This window comes from Lissotriton vulgaris, chromosome 1_1 (genome assembly GCF_964263255.1).
Source record: "Lissotriton vulgaris chromosome 1_1, aLisVul1.2, whole genome shotgun sequence".
Lineage (NCBI taxonomy): Eukaryota > Metazoa > Chordata > Amphibia > Caudata > Salamandridae > Lissotriton > Lissotriton vulgaris.
This window is the reverse complement of record NC_141685.1, coordinates 775485427-775511932: the sequence shown is the minus strand read 5'-3', so window position 1 is coordinate 775511932 and position 26506 is coordinate 775485427. Positions and strand designations below refer to the sequence as shown.

The window sequence follows — 26506 nt, the reverse complement described above, 5'->3', positions numbered from 1 at the left end:
TGTAGGAGTACGTAAAAGAGTACCCCTGTTGTACTACCTCCGTACATAAATACTTTTGTGAATTGGCCTCATTGTTTGTCTGGTTGCTTTCTGATGAACTCAACCTCACAAACGTAGACAAATTCCTTAAAAACCTGGATTAACTATTCAATAAATCTTTTGTCAAACCCAGAAAGATAGCTGAATATGTAAGGCAATCTTAGCATATCCCGTGCCCTTGTGTCAAGCCCTAGATGAAAGCGAATTCAAGGATTCAGCAGGATTCGTAATGCATTCTAAGGGATCATCATAGCAATGTCAGATCGACATAGCTCAGCACGAAGTTGTCCGAAGTGACCAAAACACCTGATTTCCCGGACCTTTGCTAGAAGGGAGGCACTATTACTTTTGAACAGGAAAACCTGATTGAAACAAAATGGAGACAAGCAATGGAGACTCAACATTACAGTTCCTTTTTCATCAATATGCACCCATCTCATAACACTCACTTCTCTGACCTTCTCATTAGGAAAAGAACAAACAAAATGAAAACATCACCCAGTGGGCGGCCGGTAGATTCACTGGTGAATGTGGAAATCTCTTAAATTCCTACCTTGGCACGTTTTGCCATTAGGCATCAGGCGATATCCCATTGGGCAAAGGCATTGGTAGCTTCCAGGCACGTTTCTACACTCATGCTGGCATGCATCCCTGTTCTCGCATTCATCAATGTCTACACAAAAAAATAAATTATTAGACAGATACTTGAAAACAAAAATAAAGAAGCAACAACAATATGATACATTTTCTAACTAACAGAGCAAAACAGGAATCTGACTTCCAGTAATACGTAGGCAGATCAATTACATGTGTTAATGAGATCTATAAATGTGGGAAAGCCCCACTTTCTATTTCAACCAAAGATAATATTTTGATTTCTTGGAATATGTTAACTGTCTTTACAGCTGTGCGTAAACAGTTAATATTATTTTTGAAACTTTTATAGGTCACTTTTTTCCTTCTTCATTCATTTAAGGTGTATAATTTCTGCAGAGTAATGCTACCATTGCAGAGCATTTGCCATTCAGTTCTAGAACAGATTACAGCACATACCCACATTAGTTTTGTTAACCTTGTCACGACACTGTCACTTTTCAAATATTATTATTAATTGGGGTAGGGTTTTTTTTAGTCAGTCCTTTTACAGTTTGGGGAGGATTATTATATAAACTAAAGCTTTTGTTTTGTCAGTTTTATGTCTTTCTAAAGATATTTTTCTTACCTTCAGCAAGGCCCCACTGCATGGGGAAAGAGGTCACAGGTTTATTAAGGCCAAGTGCATTAAAATGTACAATGTCTGTAGTGAGTCAATTAGATTTTCTACTATGTGAGGAAAAAAAATACATTATTGTTTCCCATTTGGTTGATATTATAGTTGTAAAATTCAGCTTGGTATTAAAGAATGCTTTTGTGTAATCAATAGCAATCTTAAATAGTAATAAATCTAGAGATATATTTCTGCACATGAAATTTAATGCAGTTAATCTTCCAAACATAGCAAACAATTATCTAACCTTACGGTCATGTATAAACTACCTACTACCAATGGAAAATGCTAATTTGATTTCTCTTTTAATCACTCTTGCTATTACTGTTCTAGATGCAGTCACTTAGATTAGAAACCTGACTCACAAAGCCAAAAACCAATACATTTTTATAAGTCGTTATCTTTATTTGCTTCAAAACCCCTCAAAAACATGTTAAAAATTAAAAGATTAACATCAGTTTATACATGAAAAGATAAAACAGTTACATCCATGAATATATATTAAAATAAACAAAGCCAGGCCATTTTCTCCCATCTGGTGAGAGTCTGGGCGAGATGCCAGGGAAAGTTTGCACCCTCAGATATTGTAGGTAGTTATAAATCTTCTCTTGACCGATTCTCACCTTGGAATTGATCAGAGATTTACTTTTTGAAAAGGCAGTAAATAATCAGTTCCCAATGTGGAAACAGGCAGAGAACATACTGAAAAGGGTGAGGGTATAGAGGGCAAGATTTTACCACAATAAAACAAATTCTGCAATTGTAAGTGCTTACACTTGAGAGTACTCCTGGATAATATAAATGGTTGCAACTTTGCAGGAGTGCTCATGGAATTTTTTCAGAATTCTACAAATGTACAAGACTCCATCCAAATCTTGATGCACATTTAAAAGTGTACACTCTTCTTTAGCTCTCTGGGAAGCAATTCTACAATAACTTTGAGGTGCTAGAAAGCTTTGTTTTTTCTAGTCTTGTTCGCCTCTGATAAGGCTATTTGTTTTAAAAATAAACCTTTTTTGTAGTTTTTCTGATGTGTTCCAATATGCAATATAATTGCATTAACATCAATGGTCCACATAATTCGAACATCAGTTCATAAAATCATGTATAAAGAATATCATAGTCCCAACTCCACTTATCCAGTAGTCTACACAGGAAAAACCCGCTAGAGCACATCCATTAAGTGCATGTGGTAACATAATAACCTGAAAAGTACATCTTCCCATCAGTTTCACGTTTCTGCTCTTTTGTAGAGCTGTCCTTTTCTTTAGATTGCCTGGATGACCCATGGCACTATGAAATTTAATAACCAAAAAAAGGAACTCTTCACATTTTTAGATACAATTTTAAAATGCTGTACATATTTAAAATGTCTAATGTCCTGGAACAGTCTTAAAAGGCCCATGACACCCTACACCAGTTCTCAGTCCAACTGTGACCAACAGGAACTCTACCGATGAACTACTATCCACACGAAGGCATGAAACAGCAAAAAGAGTAAACTAAAGCATTATTTTACAACTTCTAACCGATTTCTCTGAACACTTTTAAAAGCATGTGATTAAACACATATACATGATATGTCCACATAATCAACAGATTCTTTAGTGAAGTAATAGTTCTACCTTAATTCAAACAAGCCAAGGTCACATAAATCCCTCCCCCGCCCCCAAAAAAAAAATCTGAAGTGTCAACAGGCAACAGAGATGTACAAAAGGATACTGTTATTGCTTTTACTATTAAAAAAATACTTCATTTTCCTACTTGGTGCACATCACATGTCTGAACAAATGTTTGTAATTAGCACAAACGTTCAAGATAAACAAATGCAATTCAGTGCAAAGATACAATATCGATTCATTATACATTTAAAAAAAGACCTTAACATGTTTAGACATTGCATAATACAGACATAAATTGCCAATCAAAGATATAACAAGAGATTGCTTTACAAATATTAATAAACTTTACATTGTTGAAATACAGGACAAAGTAGGAACTTTCCATATCATTCACTTTACAAACCGATAAACGTTTAGCATGGTTTAAATAGCCAATACGTATTTGTCAGGTTGTTCCCTAATCCATGCAGAATTACTGACCCTTTAACAGTTTCTTCCGCAGGGCACTGTTGATCTTTTCATAGTCAAATGCAACCTTAAAAGAATACTCACTAGTGCACACTTTAATGTTAGTGGAACTTTGACCTTATTTACATTTTTTGAAGGTATTCCTAAAAATGCTACTTAATCTATTGAAGGCATTTCTAACCTGAACCTCTGATTATGTGTGCTGCAATTGTGATTGCTGAGGTACTTTTACTGCTTGAAGACTTCCGATACCAACCTGAACTTTTATTCCTCCTGTATTTTTGCTTTCTCCAAGTAAAGCAAATACTTTTTAATTTATTTGTATTCAGTCTCCTATTTGGCTCATAACTATGCTTCTAGCTAAGTGACTATACCCCTTATGAGTCTAGATTACAACATTGTTCTTGTTTAAAAGTTCTTGGATTCTTCTTGTATACAACTTTAGGGAGGTGCATGAATAGAACTTGGAATTCTGACAAATCAACAAAACAGAGCAAAGTTAAGCACAGTGATCAACTAAAACCTGTTAAATTAATTTTAACTAATGTCTTGATGCCTAGTATACGCTTTATATCCCATCTTTAATTGAGGTCCTGGTCTTTAAGTCTAACAATTTAATTGCAGTAAGGGTGTCAGCAGAGATTTCCTGATCGTTTCCTATAAGGTATAATATACACCAGGTCACAAGTTGTGGTATTATCAATGTGTATCACTTAGAATGCCTTTATTAGGAAGGGCGTATTATTCTACCAAACTCTGCAGGATTAAGCAGTTTTCTATAGTGAATCTTTGCTGTAGTGAAACTCAGCCTACCTGTGGAGGCAGGATAATTTCATACATTTAAGAACCCACTTGGAAATTGGAACAATAACACTTTTCCACCTATCAAGTAGTATGCAGGATGTATTTACTACAGCCTTAGAAGGTTTTCTAGCACCTTTGGCAAGCCTACCAGATTTTGCTTTACAACTGCTGTTGCACACAGTGTTGTCCTTTAACCTTTAAAGACTTCGTAACTCTCACTAAGTAGTCTATCAGGAAACAATGTACATCATATTTGACTTCTCATTTCTACTTTTCAGAGGTCTCTGGAATTGAAGGCTCGCCTCTTTAAAGAACACTATGTCACGATGCATTAACCATACAAAACCCAGATTCCTATCCTCTTAACCCTTACGTTTATTCTTGTATTTGACCATGTACAGCACTCTACTGCCTTTGGTCTTTGTTTGTGATGTAGACATATCATATACAACATACATATATGCCTTCCACCGCTACACCTCTGTGAATTTTGAAAAAAAAAAATACTTCTAAATCAGACTCCCAACCAACTATCTGAAATTGAAGGAGTCTGAACATTTGTGTGGCATTTAGAGGTATGCAAATATGTTAAATGAATAAAAAAAAATTATTTAATTATTATTTTCTGTCTGCTTTCCTTTAAGTCATTGCTTTATTTCTCCACCTGCAACTCCTACGACCAATTCCTTGGGTTCCTTAAGGGCCTTTTTTCACATTCTTTCATTACTAAATAAAGATTCCTTTATGTTGAACATTGTTCACTGAAAATACAATTTTATGCAGCTCATTGGTGATTAAGAAATTACCAGGGTAATATTGCATTCGCATTTGAAGTAACTGACATGGGCAAAATATAATTATTATTTTGTGCATATGCCATTCTTCTTCCTATCAATCAGTGCAGATATCATACAGAAGTGATCAGTCAGTGATAATATAGGTGTAAAAATGCCAAATCAACAGTGAAAAATTGCCCAAACACTGCTGAAATATTGTGCTGTGACAAGTGTAATACATGTAACATACATTTTAACGACTTTCCATGTAGCTACTATTCTTCTAAGAAAATGCTTACAATTCTTCTTTTAATGTAAAATGTCTCTATATTTAAACCTTTTCTGTACATTTGCTCTATCTGATTTTAAATACAGAATAATATTGTCTGCCAATAACTTCAGCCTGGAAATCCCCTCCACTGGTGCACTGATGCCCCTGCTACATAACGTCACTACCAGTGGCTCTATAAAAACAGTAAATAGTATTGGAGACAGAGAACACCCCTAACATATGCCTCTATTGATTGATACCATGACGGGCACCCTAGAGTTTAAGAAAACCTGGGTTTGTGCCCCTTGATACAAATTCACAAGCATTTGGGTATTTTGTGGGTCGAACCTGAATTTTATTAAAATAAAACAAAGGGCGTCCCAATTAACGAGATAGAACACCTTTTCAGTGTTGATCACAGCACTAGTTTGATTAGACGAAAAATAATCTAATGCCTCTGTTAAAAAATGGGTGTTTGCCGTCATAAGATGATTGGAAACAAACCCACTCTGGTCCCCTTGAAATAAAGGCTGGGCTGCTGGCATGATACGACTAGCCCATACTTTCATCTAAAGCATATAGACGGCATTAAGGAGGCTACTTGGATGCTAGGAATTCAATTTTAAGGGTATTTTATCTTTCTTGAGAAAACTCACTATAGTAGATTTCTTGAAGGTGGGGGCGGCTCCCCACTCTCTTTAATGTAGTTAAATAAATCTGTTAAGAACGGAAACAACTCTTTAGCAAATATCTTGTAAAATCCGGACGGAAATCTGTCATTTCCACAAGCCTTAGCATTTGGCATTTTTTGAAGTGCTTCATAAACCTCTATAGTTGTTACTAAGCCTAAAATTACCTCAGCTAGAGTGTGTGGCAGTAGGGGTAGCTGTAAAGACCCATAGTATTGTTCTAATCTGGACAATCAGTGTACTGCATTTGATATATGCTTCTGTAGGGCTGTACAAAGACTTGGGAAATTTCATCCTTCTCTATTACCATTTTAGCGGTTTTAGGGTTCTCAATTTGCTTAATTGTTGATTTATCTTTCTTAATTGAAGTGGACCAGGCTAAAAGCTTGCCTATATGCCGTTTCTCCTTATAGAGTTGTTGCTGGTAGGCATTGGAGTTGTTTATTTCCTCAAGAGTGAAAACATCTCTAAGACTTTGTTGTGCCCTGCCTAATCCATCTTCGCAAACCCCTGTGCCGTTTACCCCTGTGCTGGCCCTTGTAGCACCATTGACCGCTGATTGTAGTCTCACTATTCCCTGGGTCCGTTCTTTCTATTAATTTGCCTTAAAGGCAATAATACACCCTCGTGCTGTGGCCTTAAAGGCCTCTCGGACTGAGAGAGGTAGTATTTCTGTTGATAAGAAAATAATCTGCAATAAACCCTCGGATCTCACCAAACCGCTCTGGCTAGTCAAAAGAGACCTGTCTAGATGCTACCTAGACCTCTCTCTATTAGTGGTGCCCAGATCTGACCCAGACTTTTTGATTACCGGCAAAACTAAGAAGAAATCAAGGACAGATGCAGTTTTAAAGCAATGCGAAAAGCAGGTGTATTGTGAAAAACCCGGATGGTCTGAATACCAAGGGTCTTCAAATTCAAAGTCTAATTTTAGGGTATCAATCAGTTTTTTAGTTTTTGATTTGAGATATGTCTTATTTTTGTTTTGATGTGTCTAATACCAGGTCCTGAATATAGTTCAAATCGGCCCCAATGCAATATTATGGATCTGTAACAATGCGTCAACATCATCGCTAATGGGACCATAGTATTTAACCAGATTAAAGGGGAGCCCCTTGACAGAAACCTTTAACCATAACCACCTACCTCGGAGATCACAGATCACTTTCCGAACAACCCAATCGATGCCCCTTCCTAGATAAATTGAGACACCCTTTACAGCCAATCCTGCTAAGGCGAAAAATGCAAAGAAATATTTCACCAGAACAAAAATCTTCGGGGTGTTTCAGTTGTGGTGAGTCTTTTTAACAAAAATTACCTCAGTTGCAAAAGATGTCAGCCATCTTATCAAACCCGGGTATTTGTGTTTATTAAAAATGCCATAGGTGTTGCAAGAGAGGATCCTAACCTTCTGTAGCATTGAAAAAATGAATTAATATTTCACCTCTGCTGTATATATTGCTATCAAAACTATTGCACAACCTGCTTTATTCCTGCTCCTTGTCACGAAAGTGCACCCTCCTCACCCTGTAACCCCCTCTTGAAGAACATTTCAATGCCACCTGTAGTCTTCATATTCCTCACTATAACTTGTTCCAAACCTAGTATAATCGTGCTCCTTTTTATTAAATGTGCTCCCTCCCCACCCTCAGATAACCCAGTGGGCTCCCCTACCCCCATCTACACTTATTAAAGTATGCCTTGGCACAGCACCAAAAGCATGCCCTCCGGTGGTAGCCACCACCACCTGCTGACATGAGGATAATGAGATACTAGCAGCGGGTTCATTAAAAAATTCACAAACCCTTACAGAAACATGCAGCCTCCAATATGCTTGGATCACTTATTCCTGTGTAACTGGGTAAAAAGTGTATCCGCCTGCTTAACCATCCCTAATATATGATACTGTCCTTTTACTAAAAATTGCATTTTAGACTGCTGCACCAAGGAAGCTTGGGCACCTTGTTTCTTAAAAAGTTCTGAAACAGATTTAAATTCTTGGCAAAGCCGCCCTGCTGCCATATCTGAAAAGATATTACATTGGAACTTATCTGAGGTATGAAATGCCTTTTGCTTGATAGCTGCTTACAGTATTGTCTCTTTCATATGAAAATCCCTGAAATTGACCAAGAATGTATGGGGATACCTGGCATTTGCTAGCTGGAAAGATGGAACACGATGAACCAGCATAATTGTTCCCTCATTCTTCAAAACTGGAGAACTAGTTTGGTTACAACTGTTCAGGGCTGGGAGGAAAACATGGTACAGACCTAGAAGTTTGAAGAGGCATATGCAAAGCATGTGGCGGGGGTTGAAGACATTTGTTGCTATATATAGCACTATTTAGAAAATATTTAAAATCCAGGACATAGTCATTTAACAGAATATCTTATTCTACTACTTCATGAAATGTAGCCTAATCCATGCCATAACCAGGACTGCTTGTTAAGGGGGGATCCCGACATCATGTATTTGTCTCTCTTCTGCCTCTTCCCTTCATAATGACACTGTGTTTTATCCGTTCATATCGGCACATTAGCACACCAGCTTTTATCTCTATTGGTGTAAAACTGATCTTTTTATAATCTCGCTTGGGTAAAAACTGTGAATGCTTCTATATTTCTCCACTTTTGTGCACTTTGCACTAATGTCACTTTTTTGGAATCATTTTATGTGATGGCCTATTTTTTTTACTTGCCCGTCATTGGGAGGTTTATGTAGGCACAGCTGCACTTATGTATTTTTTGGTGTAAAATTGTTGTACCAATATGTTTACTTGGATCAAAACTGTGAATGCTGCTAATCTGCTTTATCCGAAACACGCACTCTGCAACTCCATCTCTGCTTTTCGTAATTGTTTGATATTTTGTATGCTAACATTACTTCCTTTCAGTATTATTTCTCTATTTCTGCTCAATAAAAAAAAAAAAATATATATATATATATATATATATATATATATATATATATATATATATATATATATATATATATATATATATATATGTATATATATATATATATATATATATATATATATATATATATATATTACCTACTGGCGGTCGCCAGTAGGTAGTTATAGTTAGGACTTTTTTCAATGCAAAATCTCAAAATTCTATTGTGAATAACTTTTGCGCCGGTTGACGAATCTGCCTAAAAATTTCCTCAAATTTGCCTCGCGGAGCTCCGGTCCTTCCTTGAAAGTTTGGGGGGGATTCATCAAGCGGGTGCCGAGATAAAAGGGGGGTCCCAAAACGTGCTTTCCCCATGTTAATTTCCATAGGGCGGTCAACCTCACTTTTAGCCCGAACGGCTGAATGGATTTCCACCAAACTTGGCAAAATTGTAGGGACTGGTAGCCCAATGTGCCTTTGCTATGTCTCAAGATATGTGCTCCAGTGGGTTTTGAGTAATTTAGGTTAAAAAATATATATATATCTATGGCCGCGCCCCTGTACGCGCTCCGGGGAGCGCACCGGGCGCGCTACGCGACTTGCGCACGGAAAGCGATTGGCTCTTGGGTGTCTGTAAACATTTGAAACAGTCCGGAGCGGCCGCCATCTTGTGTCTCGGTAGGATTGAGACACAAGAGGTGGCAAAAACAAAGGGGGAAATTACCAAAAGGGGGCAGGGTAGACCCCCCTGACCCCCTAGGTTTGATGTGGGGGCCATAAAAGGGCCCCGCGGGGCAAAACATTTTTTTAATTTTTTTTATTTTCGCGGGGGTGCGCCCGGTACACGCACCGGGGAGCTTACCATGGGGAAAAAAAGAAAGACAGTTTTTTAAAAATGTAGCATTTTTATATAAATTGGAGGTAGTTCTGAAAAGAACTGTTTTTTTATTCTTTTTGTTGTTTAATATTTTTATTATTGTTTTTTTGAACATTTTTTATTTTTTGGGGGATTTTCTGAACAATTTTATATATTTTTTGTAGTTTTTCTGGGGTCAAAAAAAACACAGGGAATTGCAAACAGCTCAACTGGAGCAAAAAAAATAGAAAAAAATTAAAGTTGCTTGCTGCAGTGATGGTTGTCTGCAGCTCGATTGAGTAAAGTGACGCTCTGCTCACCATATGATATTGTTTTGTTGCAATATATGCAAGCAAATTTACATTTTGCAAACTTGGTTTGGACATTAGGGACCCTCTCCCTAGCCTCTGCACCCGGTGGAGTGGGTTGATTGGAGGTGCTTGAAGAAGAAGGATGGGGAAGGTTCTTGGTCAGTTCCCTGACCTCTGCTCTCGAATAATTGTTCGGGTGCTTCCTCTGCATATGCCTAATCATAGTGTGGTTCCCAAAAGAATATTTTTTTGTTTGGGTTCCCTCTTGACAGTTCTTGGTGACAGATGAGGCAAGTCACCTTAGCTGCATTCACTTTTTTGGCACCCCTTGGCATCTTGAAAAACTCCCAAATAAAATGTTCCTTGGGTCTGTCTGGGGGATTGTCCTCAGGCAGATATTGCCTCTCCTCCTGCTCCTCTTCGTCCTCCTCTTCTTCATGACCACCAATGTGGTCTTGTGGTGGTCCTTGTGGTGGTGGTGGAGGTGGTGGTGGTGCAGATGCACCTGCAGCTGCTACTAGTGAAGCCATTTCTCACAGAATGAATGCAGGTCTTCTTCATTCAAACAACAAAGTGAAAATGAGGAAAAAAGGTGGGGTCTTTCATCATTTGGAAAACAAAACTGTTGTGAACCAATCAAAAGTGTTAATTTCAGGTCTCATGACCCGACGCGCTTACGTTACGCGCCATGGTGCGCGCCCGGCGGCGCTTACGTTGCGCGATCGTATGCGCTCGGGTGCTGCCCGCAGCTACGCGACATGTCACAATGTTGTTTTCGTTCGCGGGAATAGTGCTAACGGGACGCTCACCGGTACGCGCCCCGGGGCGCGCCGAAGCACTGCGCTTACCGGTGAGCGCATTGGTAGGCGCCCCGGGAGTGCTCCGGGGCAAAAATAAATAAATAAATAAATAAATAAAAAATTACATAATTATACAATATAAAATTGGTTATAAAAAATATTACATTTCATACCTATAGAGATTTGCTATTAAAAAACCTTTGAAATTCACTGAAAAAAACAGAGGTTTCACACCAGTTATAGTTAGGAATTAGTATTTAAAAAACCTATCAAATTCACTGAAAAACCCAGAGGTTTCACACCAGTTATAGTTAGCTGGAGATTTTACTGACATAAAACCATTGAAATTCCCACGTTATAGTTAGTTGGACTCACTATAACATGCGCGCCTGCAATGCACTGCTGATGACGTCACACATTACATCACTCATGACATGGTCAGTGACATCACTCATGACATCACTGATGACACCATCCTTGTGAGAAAGTGACAGACATCCTTTCAGTGTAATGTAACCCTTGAAACACATATTCAAAAATAGAAACTAACATTTTCAAAAAAATTGAGATACCCATACCAGTTACAACAACCAATTCAGTAATTCCACCATCTATATACACATCCACTCATTCACCAACAGTTCTATATAGTCACTCATACATATACTCACTCATCATATGTAGTGATACACCTATACATCCTGTTACACACCGACAGTCATCCAAAAGTTACTCACACATGCAAATAAACTATGAACATCTATTTATTTGCATATACAACTATACACACACTACCACCTTACTTCTAAGGAAACTTACACATACTTACTCTCTTAAACAATAACTTATAGAAACACATACTACTTATTTAAACAGGAACTCTTACAATCTCTCACTCTCACATATACTCACTTATATACATCAATACTCACATATACTAGATTAAAACATATCTTGTTACTGATAAAGACACTAGTGAGACAGTCATTCACTCACTAACCCACACATATACACACTCATCCACCCATACAGTCCTGCACATATGCTGTCTTCAAAACACATACAAACAGTGAGTCAGTCACCAACCCATGCAGCCACTTATACACAAAGTAAAACACTGATACATATATTTCAATATTTAAAAGTTACTCGCTTATGTATGTATTCACTAAGATACACTTAATAAGGCAGTTAACCAATCAATTTTTAAAAAAAAAACGTCCATTTACACACTTATTTAACCATTTATTCTTCCATCGACCTTTTCAAATACATATATAAAACATATTTATTTTTCAGAAAGACACACATTCACTGGATGGTGTCATCAGTGATGTCATGAGTGATGTCACTGACCATGTCATGAGTGATGTAATATGTGACGTCATCAGCAGTGCATTGCAGGCGCGCAAGTTATAGTGAGTCCAACTAACTATAACGTGGGAATTTCAATGGTTTTATGTCAGTAAAATTTCCAGCTAACTATAACTGGTGTGAAACCTATGGTTTTTTCAGTGAATATATATATATATATATATATCACACTGTGATGATAGCCATGCAGTCATAGCTCCATTTGATCATATGCAGAACTGATATTAAGTGATTTTTCTTTCCGCTCAGAAGGCATGCTCACAACAAATATGCAAGTCTATTGGCCCCTTGATCACGTGATATATGATTTTTTTGTCTTGCATCTTCTTTGTTGTGGTGATCGTAGCCAGGAACTAGAGGCATTAGAGGTCTTGCTTGTGGTTTTGGTTGTAAAATCCCAAGGTTTATGGATGTCTGGGTCTGTGAACAGATTCGCCAGTACTCAATATCTTCACTGCTCTATCTGCGACATCATGAAAGTTGATTATATTGTTAATCAAACAGATTTTTGAGCCAAAATATATAATTGTGAGATGAGTGGTCTCTAGTCAGAGGCTGTACTGGCTGTATCTTGATCTAGTGTTCCATGGAGCCTTCTTGACCTTGATCTTGTATGTTGCCAGCAGTAATGGGAGTCACCTGACTGTGGTATAAGAATTTCCCGTTTGAGCTCTTGCATCCTTGGGTCATGAGATCTCTTTCTCTGGCCAGGTCTCTAGAGGGTACATTGCTACTAGGTTGTAAATACTAAGGTTGTCGAGGCACAGATTAAGAACAATGCGGCTGAGGAGAGAAAGGCCAAATACCTTGACCTTTGGTGGGCGATTCACCTGTAAGCTGGTTAATTTAACACCATCTTTTGGGTTTTTCTTTAGCAAGTCCTTTCTGTTATTGTTTATTGTTATGCCGAGGTTCACCATGAGGTTGAGCGATGGATTAATTTTGAAAGTGAGTGACACCTCAACGCGGAAGCTCACAGTAGCACTGCAAAAGTCCCCTATGATACCACTAAAGCTCTCAACATAGAAACAGTCATACGTGGTAAAAGAAATCTTGACAGTGAAATGGTTCTCTGAGGAATCGTGTAGGGTACTGGAATAGGTCCCACCAATTTCAAAGGCAGAGGAAGCACCTCCCATGCACTGTTTGCTGAGCTGGGATGCCAAGGGAGAATCATTTTTCTCTCACTTGATGACCCAATATAGCTCACAGGTGAGCTCCTTCTGTGTTTTCAGTCTCCTATGTAGTAATACTTGACACATCTCACACTCTTTTATGGAGATAGAATCTAGAAGACAGACTAGACAAACAATGTATTCATTCTTCAAGGGCCTTTTAGTGATATCAGTGAAAAGGACCACCAGCATGATGACGGAAAAGGCCTCCGACGAGAGGCTCTTCTCAGAAAAAAGAGAAAAAACTCCATACTTATTGAAGAAAAGAATGAATTATGTAGGTGACACCTTAAGGAGTCTTTGGTTCACAGAATAGAACCCAGTCATATGACTCTGCTGAGCTTTCTACTTCTGGATTTCTTGTGGAACAATGTTAAAATGTTTGTATGTAAAAGGTTAATTCTGTAAGCACTGAACTACAGTTTGTTTTTTCTATCTTTTAGGGGAGAAAGGAATTAAAGGGGGATTTTCAGTCAAATTTATTTTACAGAGCATACATTTACTTATAAAAAAGATACAAACGTTTCAATGCAATTATTCTTTATGAGATGGAGAAAAGGTAATCTAAGGCTAATGAATAACACAGAAGATCTCGTAATTGAGAATCAGAGTTTGTTGAACATGTATTTAGAGATAAACAGACATCTGTTGTGATGTCACATTCTTCCCTTCTAAGAGCAAATACCTTTTTTACTTACACCAACTAAGGTCATTACATTGGAGTTACTGCTGCACATTTGCATTTCTAACCTCAAGTTTCAATATATGGCAAAGGTGGCAACTCTTAGCTTTCGTTAGAATATCAGAGTATATTTACCCTTCTTTTCCAGCTAAATCTTCTTATCACATCAGAGCCTTGCTGGAGCCCTGCTGATTCTGGGTGACTGTAGAGTAAAATCATGTTCTATTAAAAAATATACCTTATCATTTCTAGGAAATCGAAAGTAGGTGTTGCATATTGCAGTTTCTTAGGCCAGTCACATATAAATGCCTGCTTTATCTACTCTAAGCACGGTAAATCTAGAAATTATATCAAAATCCATTTTCCAATGAAGACCAGCACGGGACCTGTTTCAATACCCTGACCTATTCACAGCGCAACAACGTTATTTCTGTTGGATCAGTGCTCCGTATAAGACATTTTCAACAGTGGAGACATACAGAAGCCAATGGGTCATCCTGCAAACAGGACAGATCTGTCCTCCAGGATTGCTGCTTCTTGTGTTGTGACTCATACAATCCCTGGGCTCTTTCTACATTAAAGGTATACACAAACAATTGATTGATTGATTTCTGAAAACCTCTGCCTAAGCTTTAGAGTATATTCTAACAAGCATATTCAGTCTAAATACTAAAAGTAGCTGTCTTACAGTTGCTTCTTATTACAGAAGTGTTACATACCTCTGGACCAAAGGCATCTCGCCTCATGTGGATACAGCAGCTACTCTGGTATGACACCTTCTCTGTATGCAAGAAATCTGCGAAAGAGCCTTTACTCTTGAACAGAATGCATTTTCTACCTCAAAAGCCCAGTGGTGTACATCTATGTTTGTCCTCCTTCCTGTTACAGGTCTTAAAGTGTTCTGTTATTCCAAAACATCCCCTCTTGTAACAATGGAATGAACTCACCACTTTCCAATCCCTGCTCAAGCATGAAAGGTTTCTGCCCTGATTCTTGACTCGTCATCAGATCAGCCAATTGTATGACATTGTGCTACAGATGTATTGATTATTGATCGCCTCAGATACTTTTCTTCCCTTTTTCACCTTGCAATCCGATTTCAGGTGGTCACTGCCTGACCGTTTTATTTTTGGCATTCTAAATGTCCCTATATATTGTGATTGTTGTTGATATCTACCTGTGGCACACTCGATTGCATTACAACTGTGCACTGTATTGTGATGTGTATGTTGCATAATTATATATGTGTGTGTGTGTGTGTAGGTGTAGGTGTGTATGTGTGTGTGTGTGATAAGCGACTTTCTTAACTGCTAGCCCATAAAATGACATTGATAGCATTCCAACCTTATTATCAATGGTTTACTCCATATTCACTGATTTTCTTTTGTAAAAAACAGACAAAACAAAAAAGTTATGAATAAAATATTTTGTTGTTATTTCCTGTCTTTTTCATAGGAAGTATTGACAGTACAAAAGTTGTCTATGAGTTACTTACCTCGGATTACTGACAAAGCTGCAACTACTTTGGTAAATGGTTACTTAAATAGGATTATCAATTTTATGAAGCCATATCCAGTTGTAGATCCATATTGCTTCCTAATGAAGTCCCATTTCCAAATAATGTTGGAGCTATTGGCCTTTGAAGGACTGAACTTTGCAGCTCCTCACTTGCTGCAGAGACTACTTAACTTTCATTATTTAAGATTATGACTTTTCAAGTCTATAGTCGGTATCCCTACAGACAAGGCACATGTTTCATGTGATCTGGTACAGGTCCTTCCATCACATATGGAAGACTTCCTGTAGTACTATTCGATATCTGTGTCTCTGACCTATTCTATAGCTTGCCAACCTACCCCTTCTTAATTCTAAAGCATCCCTTTGAACGGAGGCTGGACTGATCTATTAAAGAAAGAAATGACAACGATGAAATTTATATTGATACTGAAGACAATATGTGATATGACTGACATTTACCTAGACAGATTCCATTTCTCTCCCGATAGCCATCAGGGCAAGTGACTCTTGGGCTTCTCCTAGTCCTGGAGGCAGGTGTCCTGCTGTTTCTAGACTCAGAATAGAAGTTGTAGGCATTGGAGGAGGGCCTGTAAAATGCTTGCTGTTGATGGTATTCTCTTACTGGGGTGTACTGGGCAAAGGTATAGCTAGTTGAAGAATACGTCCCATAATTGGGCAACCTCTCCAGTCCAGCACAAGATTTTCCATCACCTAATAAATGTTGTCCGGGGGAACAGAGACACTTGAAGCTGCCCGGTGTGTTGACACACTGATATGCGCAAAGCTTGGGCACCTGTTCACATTCATTAATGTCTGTCCAGGGAGCATGGTCAAGGCCAATGGATCAAAAGAAAGAAAATAGACATAGAAACAAAGAATCAACCTGTGGAACAAATTGATGACACATGGACAGCAATTTCATGAAGCTGCAGCAACACAGGGGAACATATGTTATGGTAGACAGGCAATATGATGTCAGCAGGGAAGACTGTAGAGTGTGAAAACACATGCTATACCTAGACAACCATTTTAGCAATTCTTGAAGCCTTACTGCAATTATAAAATGGATGAATGTCAGATAAACATGTATACCTTTCCACATTTAAGCAATTTCGAGTCTATTCTGGAGCATTGTATGATTGTTTTCCACATGCCAATGGCACCAATGGGATATCACCCATTGTTTGTAATGATGGCTTCGGAACAGATACTGAGAATTGCTGGAATGCCATCTTAAGAGAAGTTTAAGAGCAATTAGAACACCTGGCCAATTAGAATACATACTTTCCACATCCATTTTATAATGCCATTTCCACTGCATCTGCCATGCATTTTTGGGGAGTTATTTTCGCTCAAGCTGGAAGTCAATCCTTGTCATATTTATGTGAAAATATGACTGTAACATGACTGTAAAGCCGAGTAATATGAAGAAAGCAAATGGATGGTGAGCAAGCAGTAATGAAATGATACTCCTAGATGAGCGAATTACAATAATGATACCCGACAAAGACGACTTTCAGCCGATGAGCAGTTGGATAAGAATATGCTAGGTCTCATTACACATAGCATCAACCACTATTTAGGTTACACTATAACATGGAAGCGCCTATTGAATTGTTGATATACTCCGATTTTATATTTTTATATGAAAAACACGAAGGTATTATATTGTATGAACTGTTCGCAGACCTACCCATTTATAGCCAAATGCATCACATAAATGTGACAATTACTTAAATTCAGGGGCTATAGCATGATAGCTTGTATATTCCCAAAGCCCCATTTAAGGACTTGACATGGGCCCTGGAAAAGCATTGTTTTAACAATTTCATTAGAGCAAGCTCCTCTTTCTAAAAGATTAGAACTCCTGCTGTAGACATGCTGGCCTTCCTCTAAATACTCTTTGGAAATGTTAATCATCTTTGAAGGAGCGGGCCAGTCTAGGGATACCTATGAAGGGCTATTACAACAGACCTCAGCAATCTCCTCAATGCAACCTCAGGCGGAATTATGCCTGATTTGAGGACATTGCAAGATTTTGTTTAGCCTTCAAAGAAGAAAGAGTATTTCCAAAATCAAATTTGGTGTTAATAAAGGTGGGAGCCAAACACAACATCTTGAAGATCGAAAGAGTGCTAATCTGTGGCACATAAGTCAAAATTAAACGGTACCCTGGGCTTTGCAGGGTGGCTATCGCAGGATTGTTGAATGAAGGTCCAGGAACTCCAGATCTGTACCATATTTAAAGGATATGTGTAAACAATACAAGGACAACACTATCTGCCCACGAGAACTAGGGTAAACATAATATAATATCACAATTGTACCATGGACTACTTTGTCAGTACCCTTCATTAGCTTTTCGGGTATATGAATGTAATTAAATTAATCATTTCGTACTGAATACGGTTCAACGTGAATACATGAAACATTTTCTCGTTGGCTACATTTTCAGGATAGCCACTTAAAATAAACTTGCATATAATTAATCTGAATGCAACTGTTTACATTGTCATTGTGTATCCTAAATATATGTAACAGTCCAGCCCTCCCAAACTATGTTAGATGGTCCCGGCCTAGAGCCTCTTTGCTGTCAAGGAGAGTGTTTTGCTTTGATGTGCCATTCCACATCTTCACCTCTGTAGGGCTTCTTATCTAGGCCTTATTACGGGTACACCACTCCCTAGGACTGCTGCGTCCACTGGGGATCTAGGATCCAGCGGCTGTCGTGCAGCGGTCAGGAGCAACAACATGCTGGTGGTGCAAATGCGGCACTGTCCAGCATATTATAAGTTGGATTTCCACCCCCCCTTTCATGGCTGTGCACCAGCCATGAAAGTGTGGCAGAGAGGCAACTAAGTGGGTCCTAAAAGGGCCTGGGTGCATTTACACACCCAGTTCCTTCAAGGTGTGGCATGCATGCCACATTGTGCAGAAACAAGCAGTCGGCGCTCTCACTGCGGCGGTCTGCATGTTAGGCTCTCCCATGAGCCTAACTGACTTTCGCCATCAGACTGCTGCTGCACTGCCATCTTTTCCACCCCCCAATATATTACAATTGTAATCCAGAGAGTGGGTGCACCATAGCTTTGGCAGACCTCCAGCGGACGACCCTGTGGTGGCGCTGCTGGATGACCAGCAAAGTTGTAATAAGGCCCTTAGTATATATTGGCTTTTGATTATGGTGGGGTCTCAGGAACAATGACGAAAGAGGAAAGAGCAAGCTAGCCCATCGAGACAAATGGATTGGCATCATAAGTACTGCCATGTTATATATGCTGATTGGCATTTTTTGGCTTGGCAGAAAAGCAGAAGTGGAAGATGCAGAAAAGAACACAAAGGAGCAATGAATAGGCTGTCAGTGACTTAGCGAGACATGAATCTACTATTGCTGTCTGCACTCTGCACCATCCACCCTCAGGATGAACTAAAGCTGTGAAATTCAAAATTGGTCCACGAGTGCAAGATCCAAAACAAATTTTCAGACTAACCATTTGGGATAATTTTTTATTTGAATTATATTATTGCGGCAACCATCGTGGAACGCTGATGTATGCCTTGTGCTAAGCCATGCCAGGACACAACTAACGCATACATTATGATCCCTTAGACGGAAAGGTGATCTGATAATTCTTCATTTATGTCAATGACAGTTGCTGATAAATTGAGAACAAGATAATAAATGTGATGTAATTTGCTTCTGAACCTTGAAAATATGACCCCAAAGTTCCTTGCACTACATTTCATCGGGGTAATGTAAAGTAAGGGTATTTAGGCCAGAAAGACCTTTAAAAACACTTCTGCTCTGACTGGATTTTAATTTGCCAGTAGTAAATTGCACAGTGCCAGATGTTACTAGTACAGTGAACCACTGCATAAACAAATGTGTTAATTGTACTGTTCGGTTTGTATCCTATCTCTGAATAGTGTTAGAATGAAAGTTATTTTCAATACTGAGTTTACAACGGGAATTTCCGCTTTGAATGTTTTTTATTTCTTATAACTTACGTAGGAGACAAATGAGGAACAGATAGAAAATTACAGAATAAACAACTATTTTATCAGTAATATTGTTGAAATCTCTAAATGGTGTTTTGCACATTTGGTTGCTTTAACGGTGCAGTGGACTCCTACTAGGTCTGTGTCTGCAGAGCACTAAGAATCTCTTATACACAAGATCCTGCGCTGAAAAGACTTCATTACTCCCTTCCAAGAGCAATGACGACAATATTTCGTCATAAACAATGCATGATTGCACCAACACTGTTGAAATATGTTTGGTAATAGTTGGCAGTAGCTTTTATTCATAGTTCGTTCCTTTTTGCAGAAAACTTTATTTTTTTAAATTTTTGCTTATGGCAGATATGGGCGAGGAATGTAAAGAATAAAACAAAGGCGGACACTGGGATTTTCTTACAAATTTCCTTTGTCTCTTCTGCTTGCCTCTCCTTATCTACTAGTGCCAAGAACCCCCTTTAAGTGGAAAGTGTGTGCTCTGTAAAGGCCTAATAAAAACTAATCTAAGCAGATGCTGAAGTTCATAACAAGTGTTGAAGTCTTGGTGTGTCCACCCCTATCCCAGAATAAATATAGATGTATATTTCTAAAAAGAATTAATAGTTTTTAAGGACTGTAAGTGACGTGCAAGAAAATGTGGTTCGGTGGTACTTTGGGAAGGCGGAGACCTGAGCTTTAATGTCACTGCTAATGCTAGACCAAATTCTACAATAATTTGAAAATTGCTCCATTACTGCAGACTTAATTTACCTTGTCTGCTGAAATGGTGTCTGCATAGAAATATGCTCATGAAAAACGCACATTGACATTTTATAAAGCAGTCCTTCTGAACAAATGCCACCCTAATCAAGGCCTTTGTTCCAGATATCTTTTTTCTACTTAACCTTATCTGAGATCATTTATGGGTTATCAAACCCTAGTTTTGTTGCTGTTATAAAATGGTTTGGTGCATTACCTCTTAACTCATGTTTGCAACTGTTCAGTTCAGTTTATGTGGCTATTTGTTTCAGCTAATTGCCACTCTTCTTAAAATATGACATCTCCTCTTAAAATCTATGGACTGAATTCACAGAGGTAACATACACTTTTGAGTAATTTACACTTTTGAGTAAGGTTACTATTTTTTGGCTTTTCACGAAATCAGAGTGTAAATTAACTCTAAGAGGGTAACTTTCAAGTCTCTACCAAAATGAAGGGCCTGGGACTATAGATTTTTGTGTAATTTACACTTTTGAGTAAGTCTAACTACTTTTTTGGCTATTCAAAAATCCGAGTGTAAATTACTATATTGGAGAAAATTTACACTCAGATTTTGTTACCAGCCCAAAAAAATAGTAAACTTACTAAAAAGGAAAAATTGCTCAAGCCCTTTGTGTTTGGCACTTGTTATTAGACCCGAAATCTTTCCTTTACTTTTGAACATGTCCTGAAATAAAAGGAAAATTGCAGTGCGATTCCAGCTGTCAGCACTTCAGGAAATTCTGACTAGGTAAATATATAGCCTTTCTCTACTTGGGAGAACGACCGAGAATGCTCGTTTTTATGAATATTAATATTAATACAAATGGAACAGCAGCCATAAGCCGAAGCGAAGAACACAAAAACATGTTAGTTTGTTAAATACATTTATTAACTTACCTTGACATGGTCTTCCAACTCCCTGAGACCGATATCCTCGTGGACACACACACCGGTAGCTGCCACGTGTGTTTTCACATATTTGGTTGTATCTGCACTGGTGCATGCCATCCCTGCATTCATCAATATCTAATGGAAAAAAAAGAAAAATGAGCAGAGGGTGAAGGCACAGTTTAGTTAGCAAATTAATTGTGTGGTCAATGTTAGGCTATCTTTGGAGTGGATGACAGTAGTGTGCAGATGTGCGTACACAAACACACATAAATATAGGTAAGAATCCACTAGTACCGACAAGAAAGGTGTAAAAATGCTCACTTCACCAGACAACTGCGAGCCCCACTCACAAAGGTAAGTTTGTATGTGTAGATCTCTTCTGTGTAGATCAACATTGAATCGTAAATATACTCATGGATTGAACTCACCATTTTCATGTTTATGTACACATAGATGTAAACTTACAAGTCTCCCAAATCCCTCAAAGAGAGGGAAACTCAAATGACTGAAGTTAAGACTAAAGAGCTTATAGTAACTTTTGGCCTGTTTGTGAAGGTCTCCACTATCATGGCAATGATCTCCCTAGTGAAAGTAATAGGGAAAAAAAAGAATTTTACATGAAAAAATGTAATTAAACTAAAAGATAATTTTCCCTCCTTCAACCCTCATAGCATCATGAGTGTTGAACGTGTCACAATCTTAGATTCAAGTTATGTATTTTGGGTGATTTATTTTTTTTGAAGTATGATTAGAATATATTTATTTAAAAATAATTAATAATAAACTTACAATTATTAAAATAAAGTTTTAATTAAATTGGTATTTAATGTAATTTATTTTATGGTTCACTGTATGCTAGTTTTATTCTTTGCCTTTACTGATTGACATTTGTCCACTGCATGTCTTATGATTTTTTGGCCTGATTCTACAATTTAGTTAGTATTTCTATTGATTTCGATTTGCATTTTACAAAACACAATTACCTTGCAACAAAGGTAATAATACTAATAAAAAATGTTTTATATTCATGTTTGACTGATGCAAGAAATGCTTATGAAACATTTGGAATTTGAGAATTTTATGTGATTCATGTGAACATACCGTAGACCAAAAAGTCTGCACAGACCTTTGTTTTAACTTGTAAGAACTTATTTCTAGAACCACAAGCCAAAGGCAAAAAATAACTATTTCAATTATAGTATAGCTCTAAGCTTAGTACAGCCAAAAGTCCCATCTCCTATTAAGGTACATGAATTGCAAGGATAAAACCAGTAGCCAGCCTCATGCTTCTTCTATGACTTGCTGGGATTTCTTCAGTCTCTGCTTGGTTGATGGATGTCTGCAGAATATTAAGCAGTTGGCTTCTGTGTTTATTTATTTATTTATTTTGAAAGTTTTATATAGCGCGAACAAGATCTTCGCAGATATCAGAGCGCTTTACAGAGGAGGGGAGCATATATAAACAGATACATCAATAGTGTTGAAAGTACAGTTAAGTGATATCATAAACAGCCAAGTAATTCAATTTCAAAGTCAAACAAAATTGTAAAGTGTTCGAACAAGTAGTACAGATCAGTATTGAGACTTTGAGTTAATCCCCAGTAGTATTTCAAGTGTATTTAGCCATGAGGATCGCTTTTACTTCTTTCTTAAAAAGTATGGTAGAAGGGATGAGCCTAGTTTCAGGGGGGAGTGAGTTCCAAATCCTGGGAGCCATTCCTGAGAAAAAGCGTTTATACGTTTTTTCCTTGCGGAATCTTTTAGGCTTTAGCAAAAGATTGTTTGTGCCTCTAGTGTTTCTGGATCCTCCAGATATCGTCAGCTTCTGAGCGAGGTATCTAGGTGAGCTCAGGTGGACAGCCTTGTGCATCAAGCAAGCGATTTTCAGGTGTATTCTGACTTCAAAAGGCAGCCAGTTCAGGGATTTGAAGTCAGGGGAAATGTGAGAGTGCTTTTTTGATCCAGAGATGAGTCTCGCTGCGGCGTTTAAAGAGGCTCTTATAGGTGCAGTAGTAGCTAGGGGGAGCCCGCAGAGGGCGGTGCTGCCGTATTCTATTCGAGGTATGACTAGTGATTGTACCGCAGTTTGGAAGTCTTTGGCTGGAAGGAAGGGTTTAAGTTTCCTAAGGGTGTTGATTTGATAGTTCGCTCACTTAGTTGCTTTTTTGATGTGTTCCTGCATGCTGAGATTGGTGTCAAGTGTTATGCCCAAAGATTTTGCTGAGTCCACAATGGTGGGTTGAACATTGAGTGCCGTAAGGTGTTTAAGCCACATTTGTGCGGTAGTGATCTTCGCGGGAGGTGAGATCAGAAGGAACTCTGTTTTAAGGGTATTAAGTTTGAGATGATTAGCGGCCAGCCAGGATTGGGTGCTTCTGATCGTTGAATTCAAGAGCGTGATGTCTTTGGGTGATTGTAGTTTGAGATAAAGTTGGGTGTCATCGGCATACATGTGGAAGTGTACATTGGATTCTTGTAGCAAGGTCGTGAGAGGTTCCATAACTAGGTTGAACAAAGTTGGGGATAGGGAGGATCCTTGTGGTACGCCTAGCGTTACAGGTCTTGGCGAGGACATCAAGTTGTTGCTCTTGAATTTCTGCGACCTGTTATGCAGAAAGGACGTGAACCATTTGAGCACAGTTCCAGATAGACCCATTCTTGTGTTTAATAGTTCGAGTAAATTCTCATGTTTGACGGTGTCAAATGCCGAGGAGAGATCAAGGAGGATGAGGAGGCAGGTATCGTTATGATCTAGGATTTGAAGGGCGTCGTCAATTATGTGAGTCATAGCAGTTTCAGTACTGTGATTTGCTCTGAAGCCTGATTGATGAGAGTTGAGGAGATCAAACTGAGTAATGTGTTTAGTCAATTGTATTTGTGCGCATTTTTCCAACAGTTTGGCAAGAGTCGGAATATTGGTAATGGGACGGTAGTTGTTTAGGTCAGAGGGGTCTGCTGTAGGTTTCTTTAGCAAAGGTGTGACTTGTCCAACTTTGAGGGAGTCGGGAATGGTCCCTTGTTGAAGTGAGCTGTTAATGATTTTAGTCCAGAGTGGAAGGAGCGACGGGGTAAGGACTTTGACAGCGTTAGCAGGAAGGGGGTCCGTGAGGTGATTGGATGGTTTCAGAGTGCTGAGCAGTCTGCCAATTTCTTCTTCCGTGTAGGTGACAAAGGATGACCAAGTGGCATTGTTTTTTGGTTTAGTGGGTGCTATGCGGTGGGGTTTGGAATAGAGGCTTGCGTCAATGAGGAGATCATTCTTTATGTTGTCAGTTTTTTGGATAAAGAAAGAGGCGAAGTCTTCGCAGGAGGGAGCTTCGCACATAGTGCTGAGAGGTTGGGGTTGTTCTTTGGATTGTGTTCTGATAAGCTCAAACAGCTTTCTCGGACGATTTTTGGCTTGGTCGAGCTGACGGCTGAAGAAGTCTGATTTTGAGCGTTTTATTTTCCCGAAGTAGGCATTTCTCTTTTTCTTCAGGGTTTTTAGGTTCAATGCAGAGGGCGCTGATCTCCAGGTGCGCTCTGCCAATCGCATGGCGCGTCTATCGTCATTGAGACTCCCGTCGTACCAGGGCTTGGAAATTTTTGCAGAGGCTTTTTTTAGCTGCAAGGGTGCGACTTCATTAATTATTGAGGTCATAGTGTTGAGATAGTGATCAGTCAAGGATTGGACGTCCTTAACGCCAGTAGGAGGAAGTAGTAAGTTGCAACTGTTGGGCAACAAAGCCAATGCTGCACTCAAAAGAAGATCTTTGCTTACATACATTTCTGGTGGTATTGGAAGTGGATGTGATAAAGTTAAGAATGTTATCATGTGGCCTTGCCATGAATTTCAAGCAAGTCTGCAAGACACACCTTCCTTCTTGACTTTTCCATCGTAACTTCCAGAGAGGGTAGGTTTGCATAAAGATGAGACATATGAGCCCAAAACATTCCCAAACCAAAAGAGAACAAGGTAATAACAAAAATGTGGTATTCACTAAAATTGCTCCTGCCGTCTTGCTGACAGACATTTTGCCTCCAGTGTTGCATTCTGGGATTGCATGCTGCTAGAAGGTGCACAATGGTAAACAAAAGAAACGGAGGGAAGAAACAGGGTTATGAGGCTCAAGCCCTTTACAACAAAAAAGATATGCACCACAAACAGACAAGAGGAGCGGCACGGAAGCTGATCACATCTCTTCATGCATTTGCTGGATGCCGCGGTATGCAACGTTTACAACAAAGTTTTTACAACGCACTACCATTACAACGCAGGCATTACCTAGCATACCATTACAACGCATTGCGCTGGGGGGCGCTCTAGGATAGGGAATAAGTTTAATTTTCTATCCAACACCTTCCCTAGTGTCCACGGGGACTGGAGTTGGAATAGAAAATTATACTTACCACTATCCAGCACCTCTAAGCGCTATGCGTTGTAACGGTATTCGTTGTAAATACCGCGTTGTAAAGGTATGCGTATTAAAAGTATGCGTTGTAACGTCATACATCCGATGCCGCTCTTCTCTGTAAGGAAAAGTGGCAGTTAAAACAGAAAAAGTACACAGCGAAGGAGGGTGTGCTAATACTTCACATATATTTCACTTAGGGGCAGTCACTGACTCTTAGTATTCATTGGTGACTGTCCATGAATGAAAAATCCTTGCACCAAACAAAATCTGTTCCCTCTACATAAGAGAACAGGCATTATGATGAGACTATCACACCCATATTACAGCTGGTGTTCTGTATTCACATTGTGTGTAATAATAAATATTTTGTAAATGAGTTATGGATGGGGTCCGCAATACTCACCAATGCATGTTCCATTGTCTGCTTTTGTCATCCCGCTTGGACAAAGATCTATGCACTTGTAGCCACCACGAGTATTCTTGCACTGCTGGTCTGGCCTGCACACATGCTGTCTACATTCATTTACATCTGAGAGGGAGAAAAAAGAAATCTTCTTGCTTTCTCAATGCAAAATGAACTAAACTAACATGTCTGAGCTACCAACCCATGCTTAGAATATAACCTACAATTGAATGGATATAATTTCATTAGATAATCTAGGATAGCCATTTCTCTTGGAATCCATGACTTTGCATATATAATATGGTGGATGCAAATTGCATCAATTACAAAAGAAGGTAGACATCAAACGTCTCAAACCCCTCAAGCTCCACTGTGCTAAGGTTTATGATGCAATATAACTGCAGTATCTGGTTATCTTTATGTAGGAATGTGCCCTTTTTGACATGGTCACACACACTTTTTGTCCTGGTACTTATGCTTTTTGATTGAAAGTGCACTTGGTCCCTGCTAA

At 38.7% G+C, this 26506-nt stretch overlaps 1 protein-coding gene across 1 annotated transcript in view; it reads right to left on the bottom strand.

The window, feature by feature from the left end:
- Positions 1 to 26506, bottom strand: part of HMCN1 (hemicentin 1) — a 1183532-nt gene that overhangs the window by 10344 nt on the left and 1146682 nt on the right. Inside the window, exons 102-105 of the mRNA XM_086956029.1 lie at positions 25996 to 26121; positions 21205 to 21333; positions 16009 to 16362; positions 593 to 712 (exon numbers count right to left, since the gene is read on the bottom strand). Coding sequence (XP_086812155.1) covers positions 593 to 712; positions 16009 to 16362; positions 21205 to 21333; positions 25996 to 26121 — 729 coding nt within the window. The remainder of the gene's footprint in view (positions 1 to 592; positions 713 to 16008; positions 16363 to 21204; positions 21334 to 25995; positions 26122 to 26506) is intronic.